General features: G+C 35.0%; 1 protein-coding gene across 1 annotated transcript; it reads right to left on the bottom strand.

The window, feature by feature from the left end:
- Positions 1–3,116: 3,116 nt before the first annotated feature.
- On the bottom strand, positions 3,117–3,861 carry LOC129809126 (uncharacterized). Its single transcript, XM_055859225.1, has 3 exons — positions 3,609–3,861; positions 3,378–3,538; positions 3,117–3,317 (listed from the first exon to the last, which is right to left on the bottom strand). The coding sequence occupies exons 1-3, from the start codon at positions 3,859–3,861 to the stop codon at positions 3,117–3,119; spliced, it is 615 nt and encodes a 204-aa protein (XP_055715200.1).
- Positions 3,862–9,063: the final 5,202 nt, after the last annotated feature.

The raw sequence follows: 9,063 nt of genomic DNA on the forward strand, positions 1-9,063 counted from the left end.
TTTGCTCTGGTCATCAGAATGCAGCTTCTTTATCGTCCATTTTAGGTTGTAAGTTCCATCTGGAAGTCATCTGCCCAAATTCGAAAATTATTGAAGCCGTGTGGGATGAAGAAAGGTTTGTATGAATATTTGATAAAGGTTTGTCAAATAAAGTTTTTTTTTCACTTTTGAAACTTGCACTGAATTAATTGTTTAACGAAGGACTTTTTTTTAATATTTAGTGTAGAGGCTCTATTTAGTTTCCGTTTAACGTCTCCTTGAACAACATTTTGAAATGAAATACTAAAATTCCATAATATTGCAGAAAACACTTATTTCTTTGAGGTGGCTTAAAATGGACTTATATGGGACTAAGTAAGTGATGCCATTACTCTCTATCAAAATAAACTCTATTCGACAAATCCTATCAAATATTTAACTTAACACCGATATTAGGATTAAGTTAACGTAAAGGCAAACCTCTAGATTTCGGTAGAAGGATAAAAAGATGTGTGAGAGATATTAAACATTTTTTGCACATATATTTTACGATAAGAACTTAAGATTATGGACAGGATTACATTGAACAATTAAACATTAAAACGTTAGCCTAGAGTATTAGAGAGCCTAGATTAAACTTACTAAAAATCGTTTCTTATAAATTAAATAAAAATTTATTAATAATACCATGAAGGAGAAGTACTAATGCCCTAGACACACTTACGACTTAAGCCGAAAGACGTATTAATGTAATTATAATAAAAATAATGATTTGACAAAATTTCCATCAGTTTTCCACTAACTATACCGTTTCTCAGCTTAAGCCGAGAGATGGATTAATTAGCAACTGATGGAAATGTAATATGATCATTATTTTGATTATAATTATCTTAAGCTGTCTCTCGGCTGAAGTCGTAAGTGCGTCTAGAGTATATCTTTGGAGCTGACGTAGATCAATATGGCTGAATTAAATTCCGGATCTTACCTTGCAGTGTTTCTAAACCGGAATATTTCTCGAAGATACATAAGATTACAAGGCGTTAATGATTATTCTGAATGGAACCCATGACCTCATTTAAAAATGTTCTTAGAAAAGTTTTTAGAGAAACAATTAAATTATTAGATATCGAAAGTTTTTCCAATAGATTTTAATCATAACTATTAAGTACCTCTCGAAACCCAATATTGATATGGACAAGGTTTAAAAATTAAAATAAATATTTAGAATTCAATTTTTTGGACATTTTAATTATGATTTAAAAGCCTACGCCTCCAGTACACCTTTTAGATCAGTAAAATTTCATGAAATCAAAATTCGCTTTCTTTTCTTTCTCAAAAGATTTGCATAGGTCTATCCTACTCTTTAGACTCCAAATTTGACTGAACTAAATTTATAATTTGATGTGATGTCCAAAAAAAGAAGAAGAAGAGTGTGAAAGAGTAGGATAGACGTATGCAATGTTTTTAGGAAATAAAGGGCTTTGAATTTTGACTTTATAAAATTTTATCGATTTAAGAGGTGTACCGGAGCCATTATATTGTTTTCTTTTTTTTAATTTTTTCATTCGGATCTGAATGAAACTTAAAATTTACCAATCAAGGTAGCTTTAATACAGATTGATGCGTTTTAACTTTGGGCTTAACTTTGTAAGAACCAGTGGACCACCGATAATTCAAAAATACAAAAATAAATTTGACAATAGATAATAGTTTTGTCCTCAACATAGCCAGAAAAATGATTTTGGTCACTCATGACCTACTGTCTTATAAAGAGTTAAAGAAATTTCATTTTTTAAAAAAAAGTTAATAAAGACATTTAAATTTAAAAATATAATTTTAATGCTATAAACATTTAAGGTTTAGTTTCAAACTTAAAGTAATTATTTCTAAAATTATAAGTGATATCGACGATAGATCGAGCCTAAAGAAATTTTTAGCTTTGATATCAATTTAGTTTTAAGACTGAAGGCTTAGATTTTAATTAGGTTAATGATGACATTTTAGAAGTTCAAAAAGAATTTACTATATTTGAGTTTTAAATATTCCCCTGAACAGACTTAATCTTAAAGATGACATTATGGAGTTTTACGGTTCAAAAAAAGTTTATGACAAGTTGGTACAGTAAGAAAAGTTTCTATTACAGGAAGCAATATCAGTGGTAAGTAGTACAGTCACCAAGACGAATATGGAAAAATAGGTCATAATAAATAAGCAGCAAAATATAAAATATTGGTCAGTAAAAATCTTAAACCTTTAATTTTTCCTTTATTATAACTTTCATGATATTTTCACTACTTTTATTTCTGACCCATTTTTAATATTTGCTGCTCATTTTTGCAGTACCAAACAATATCATAAAGGATTTTTCTTTAAAAAATCAATGAAATATTTTGTTTCCTATTCATTAGTGTTCCAATTTGGTCTTCAGTGTTCTGCTATAAATAATAAAAATGAAAAAAAAAATATTTGTCTAGGTAGTACCCGGAACTGTTTTACTTGCCTTTATACCATGTTACTGTAAGAATAAGATAGGGTAAGTGTGCCAAATTTCGGCATAGTTGCATGCAAGCGTCGAAGTCTCAAGTTTGAAATGTAATATCTTTAATAGAAATTGATTTTTTTTAATTCTTTCTTCTAAAAGAGTGCTGCTTGGAACCTTGTAAAGAGTTTACCGTCTTTATTTACTCTAAAATCATTCTTAATACATTTTAAAATGAATAAAAATATAGACATAGCTTTAGTGCCCTATTTCGGCCACCTTCATTTTCATAGTTCCTTGCCCTTTGGGAATTCTTCCATTGTCTTTTTCACGTCATCTCGTTTGTCGAAGCTACATTTTTTGTTATTCTTTTGCATTGTATAATCTCTAGAGTAAGTAAAAACTAAAAATTCATGGAAATTCGAGGAACAAAAAGGTGGCCGAAATTGCAAGCTGGCCGGAATTTGGCACACTTACCCTATCAAAAATGAGATTTCAAATACCGTTCTATGTTGAGTCAGTCAACTTAAATCATTCTTTTATTGCTTTTATGGTATTATCTTACAAATATAAATAGAATAAATAAAATAAATATTAGAATTAATTGTACAGTCATAGGGAACCAATTAGTTTATTGCTTCTCTGATATCATCGTCCATTACACACCAGCTAATTCGCTGGACGTGTAGCCTTTGTAGGGCAATTGCTGATCATCATCTGGTGTCCGTGAATTGATGCTTCGCTGCCAGCCATTTCCACCATATCCACCATATCCACCACCATGACCATGACCGTGATCAGTGACGACGACGTGACTATCTCCGGTACTTCCTCCACTTACAAATTTCTTCATGGAGCCCTTAAAGATACATGAAAATAATCTCGAACAACACTCAATCAACACCATTTATGAACTTACCAGTAAAGTTAGGAACAGGGACATCTTGGCCATGAGAAGAGCAGCTCCAGCCAAAAAGGCCAATTTGCCCAAAACCACTTGGAGTATCATGCCCATCATAGCAAATCCGCCCAACATCATTCCATGACCATGTTTTCCTCCGCCAAACTTTTTCTTCCGACCTGTATTGCCAAAGACTTAAAATATGTTTTACTGTTCTAAAAGGGGTTTATTGAAAGAGATCTTGCATACCCTCCTCCATGAACTTGGGCGTGAACTTAATGGCGATTATCCGTGAAGCAAAGAAATCTCGTATTCGCGTGAAGAGTATTTGATTGAGGCTCCTTTCCCTTTCGCTGAATTCCAACAGATCACGCTGATATGTGGGATCACGATTGACGGAGATGAACTCGTTGATGACATACGGTTGATCACTTTCAATCGCATTATCCAACTTCTCAATGGCATAGTTTTTCAAGCAATTAACAATTTCACTCTGTCGCATACAAAATCTCACTCTCGCGAAAAGGCTTGTAGGTTTTGGCCTTTCTGAACTCTTAGCACTTGTCAAGGTTAGTGGGACAGTATTGGCCAAAATTGTCCGAAATAGAACACACGAACAGAGGATCACTAATATCTTCCACTTAAACACGCACATAATTCTTGAAATTTATTTGAATCAAATGAGAACAAAATTTGCGTCTTGTAAATGTCAAAAGGAACTCAGCACAAATGACAATAAATCTCCAATGTTTGTCTCTTTTATAACATAAACACTACACTTATCTAGATTATTTTGTCCACAAAACTTCACTAAAAGTAGCAATTACATTGCTCATTCTACATACAAAATTGCCCTAAATATTTCAAAGAGTTTCTTTGACAAAATTTCTTAATGTATGACAACCTTTTTTTGGTACATCGATAAAACATTCTAAATGAACTTTTTGCAAATTGAGACACTCCATAAATTTCCAGCTTACAAATTAACATCGTGTAAATTAACTTTTGCAATGCTCTGTGATTTTGAGTTGTTTAGGAAAGTTGCTTCTTATTCTCAGCACCATTTAAATTAGCTATTTGCTACGAAAAAAAAAGGTCGGTTGAATGGCATATATAGTGTTGTAAAAGTAATAATAATTCAGTAAATTAATTGGGTTTTATGAATTAACATAATATAGAAAGTATAAATTTAATAATATGTACAAGAAAATGACATCTTCTTAAAAACTCTGAGATAATAGATTTTAGGAAAAAATTAGTTATGGCTGTCAATAATTGCAGTAAAATAATATAGGGGGAGGTGGGGCTACATTGAGATGAAAATGAAGCTTCAGTTTTGGACTTTTTTTCTGAATTATTGGCGTAAAGAATGGAATCAGCTATATTGCAAATATATTCTCTTGCTTATTATAATTAGTAACATTTTTAAGTTTTAGCATAAAAGCTTCCGGTTTTTCTTAAAAAGGAAAATTAAATCGGAAGAACGATTATCTCAAAGTAACCCCACTGTGGGGTTACTTTGAGATGGTATGGGGCTACATTGAAATAGACTTTTTTACCGATTAATGTTGGAATATAAACTATATTTGGCCGTGCTATAGTTAGATTGGAGTGTAATGAGCTCATTAAATCAATTTTAGTAACCAATGATATCTTGAAATTCCATTTTAGAGCATTTTTTCGCGATAATGTTTAATGGAATGAAAAATCTGAGATAAAAAATCATATTTGCCATTTGGTTAATATGGCAACCCCAACACCAGCTGTGGAACTGTCAAGGAAAATGTAAACTGTAAACAATTTTTCGTGTGCTGTGTGTTGTGTGGTTTTTCTCCCGTTTTGAGGAATTAGGACATCCTTGGTCAGGAAGACCCAATTTAGAAAACACTCTGTTCCAGAAAAAGCTGCTCTGCTACCCAGATTAGACCAAAGATTTTCTGTGCCGATAATTCAAAGTTTCATGGGACTTTTGATATCCCCCATGGAGGTTTTACCCAGGAATTATGAAGAACTCAATTTCATCCTGGAAGGAACCAATTTAGATCGAGACTACTTCTGCTTTGATCATGTCATGAGACGTAAGATGTAACACATCAGGAAAAAGATTCCAGGGACAGGAAGAAAGGGTTTTCATCAGACTTTGTGATATCATGTTATTCACGTCACGAAGAACATCAAACATGAGGTATTTTTGGAACTCATGTGAAAATGATACTCAAGAAACTCTTCTTACTAAAGGTTTCCTGACAAATATTTTAATTTTGTTCCCGGACCTGCTTCCTTATGATTTATAGGGAATATTATAAAATTTTATATTTGTCTGTTTCTAAAGGGTTTTCTGGCAAAAATAAAAAGAAAATATTTTCGTCATTAGAGCTTTATTATACACGGCCTGCCTTTTTTGGTTTTCCTCTCTTATGAATATTCTGTGTCGTATCAGATACAGGAATCTTTCTCGGTCTACCTCTCTTTTTCTGTGGCATCGGCATCTCATTCCCACCCAAATTTTCTTTCTTGGACCCCTTTTTCATTTGTATCTCCTCCTTCCTCTTCAATTCTGGCGATCCGGTTACGATAGTTGAAATCATTCCGCGATGACTCACTTTTGGAGTGTGAAACGCTAGAGGGTTTGGAATTGGACGAAGGACTTCAAGTCCCCCAAATCTCAGTTGACTGTAAGACGTTGATTGTAAGGATGCTGTTGTAGAGGACATGGAGAGGTCCAATGGAGATGGTGATCCACAGTGATCCCTTGACATTTCACTCTCTGTATTGATATCCAAAGGTGTACCAATACCAATATCTAAATGGTTGAGTGGAGGAGTATATGCTGCATTGGGAGGACTGAAGGAGTGCATTGGCACGTCAGGAGGTGCACAAATAGCATCCAAATGGTCCAGGGGTGCACTGGAAGGACCGGAAGTATCCATTAGCACGTGACTTTCAGCACTGAAGTCCGGAGGTGCACTAATATCAATCAAAGAGCGCAGTGGAGGCGCACACATTGCATTGGAGGGACCAGAGGTTTCCATTAGCTTGTGATTTGCCTCATAGAAGTTATGGAGTGTATCATCAACCCGATAGTTCGGTAGTGGTGCACGTATTACACTGGGGGTGTGCAATAGTCCGGGGCAATCAGCACTGAAGTCAAATGAAGTCTCAACAGTATCCTGAAGTTCCGTTGTTAATTCACTGGAGGTCTGCATCAAACTTGTTTGATTCTCGAGGGATTCAAGATCTTTAAAAATCTTAGACCTGTCCAATGGATATATTCCGCTTTTAGTAAATCCTGACTTAATATTTTGTTTCGAAAAGCTCTTCACGATTGAGCTGGCGGAAATACGCGCAATATTGTGTAAGGTGATGCGCTGCCCAGGATTTTCAGTCAGCCAAGTGTTGAATGCTGTCTTGCAGTAGGATTTAAACGGCTCAAAAACCGTGAGGTCAAGCGGCTGGGTCTTATGACTGGTGTGGGGAGGGAGCGATACCATGTGGATACCAAATTCACGGCAAAGACGAATCGCATCTATAGTTAGATGAGATGCGTGGTTGTCGAGAATTAGGAGAATGGGGTCTTCCTTTGATGGCATAGCATAAGTTTTTATATGTTCCAGGGTTTTCAGGAAACCCTCAGAATCCATATAACCTTTACTATTAAAAAGGGAGATAGAGTCTTTGGGAGCTCCCTCCATATATTCCGGATGTGTTCTCTTCCTTGGAAATATATAGACCGGTGGCAAGTATTCTCCCGCAGCACTTATAATTCCAACGATGCTCACCTTTTTCCCTCGCTCATTGGATACACACTGCCCAACTTGTCTTGCATTTGCTGGAGCGACTACTTTGGGAGCCTGTAGGACGGTACTGAGACCCGTCTCATCAAGATTCCAGATTTTTTCAGCTCCAAAATTGTGCTGCTCCATAATGGCTTGCAGGTTGTCATAGAATATCGATAGATTTGTTCTATTGAAGCCGGTATTCCTGGCAAGTGACGTGTTTTCCGGCTTTCTAAGAGAAATTGCCCTACAGGAAACAAAGAAATTTTTAAAATCTTATACATTATGGGTAAATTTTCTCATTACCGGTGTCTTTTTATGAAACCCATAGCCCATTCCTTGCCAGCTTTCTTGTCGTTTATCCATTTTTCCGGAAATTGGCGATCCAAGCTGACCGCGAACAGGTATGCCAGTTCCCGGAGAGCATCCATGGTCAATCCATAGCTTAATTTCGAACACGCTATAAGGTATTCGACCAGCATGTTCTCTTCCATTTGGTAAAATACTTGGTGGGAAGAATTTTTGGACACTTTATTTTTGTTTCGCAGTCCCATCTTTAGGCTCAGGTCTTCAGGATCAAAATCAGGTCCCATTTCTGCCCTCACTCTTTTCAGTCGAAATAGCAATGTGGAATATTTAATTCCATAGTGGGCTGAAGCTTCTCTCAATGTCATCCTTTTGTTTTGGATGTTCATTAAAGCTTGCAAGATGTGGCTTTCGCTGATGCTTGCCCTTTCCGTTTTTCTTTTATAGGTCCTCATCTCAACCTTTGTTACACTGAACGACTTTGCAACTTTACACTGAAATAATTACGAATACTTTCCGCGCGCCGCGCTGCTATCGCAATGTCACATAAAAATAGTGTTGCCAGAGGTAAATCAAAGTAGCCCCACATTTTATTTCAAAGTAGCCCCACGGGACAATTTCTAAGAAATTTCTTCCTTTCACAAAGACAGTATTATCTGAGTCAAAGTTTTTATAGTGATAATTTATTCAAATTAACCACCTATCACATGCAGTAATGTTTTTTTTGGTAGTGATTGTAATAGTGAAGAAATTAAACGAAAACTCCGGGTGCAATATTACAATTTTTTACTAATTTTTGAAAAGTGCTCCTAGAACATAACTCCTACGAACTAAGCTCACCACTTTATCACCAATTGTGGAGATTTAGATATATCATCATTGCATTATGGTAAGGCCAAGCTTCATTAAAAAATATACGAGAAAAACACACATTTCAAAGTAACCCCATCTCAATGTAGCCCCACCTCCCCCTAGTTTGAGTCCTTTTAACCAAGATTGTATTTCAACAATAAAAATAGAACCGATAAACAAAATCAATGAAACGCCTTGTATCTTATCTAAACAAAATCCAATAAAATGTGATTCAATGTATTTAGTGAGATTTTTAATAATCTCTCCAATTATAATTATCACAAAATCTCATGTCATTCGATCGGGCCCAAACTTTGCCAAAATGAGCGTAACCTTTTCCTGATCACGAATAACTATATGAACGGCTAAAAAATTCTCCCGTTTGTCCGTCCGGCCGCTCTTTAGTTTGATATGTTCTAATCTAAGAGAGATATCGAATTGCGGTCTTCGGCAAGGGTTATATATCCGGTAAAAATGCAACTTGATGCACGAATCCCATCTTGAAAACCCGATTTTTTCCTCTTAATAATCCAGCTCCTATGACATCGATCCATCTCAAATTTAGTATGGTTGGGTCTTAATTAAATTCTGATTTTAGAGCTCTTAATTCAGTCACTTAAGACTACAATATTTTTCGCAAATGAGACACATTGTTAACACATTTATTTTCAATAAAATAAATTTATTTTTGCGCGTAAATATCAGCTTATCACCATTCTATGAGTTGTTTAAATTTAAAATGACACTCTTTTACTAATTTTTTTTAAGAT

Source organism: Phlebotomus papatasi, chromosome 1 (genome assembly GCF_024763615.1).
Source record: "Phlebotomus papatasi isolate M1 chromosome 1, Ppap_2.1, whole genome shotgun sequence".
In the NCBI taxonomy this organism is placed as follows: domain Eukaryota; kingdom Metazoa; phylum Arthropoda; class Insecta; order Diptera; family Psychodidae; genus Phlebotomus; species Phlebotomus papatasi.

What these genes read in the sequence shown, in the direction of transcription:
- LOC129809126 (XM_055859225.1), bottom strand. Translation starts at nt 3,861, where the DNA reads ATGCGACAGAGTGAAATTGTTAATTGCTTGAAAAACTATGCCATTGAG. An exon ending in GCCCAAGTTCATGGAGGAGG is followed by an intron (nt 3,539 to 3,608) that starts GTATGCAAGATC and finishes TTGGCAATACAG; the next exon opens with GTCGGAAGAAAAAGTTTGGC. An exon ending in CCCTGTTCCTAACTTTACTG is followed by an intron (nt 3,318 to 3,377) that starts GTAAGTTCATAA and finishes TGTATCTTTAAG; the next exon opens with GGCTCCATGAAGAAATTTGT.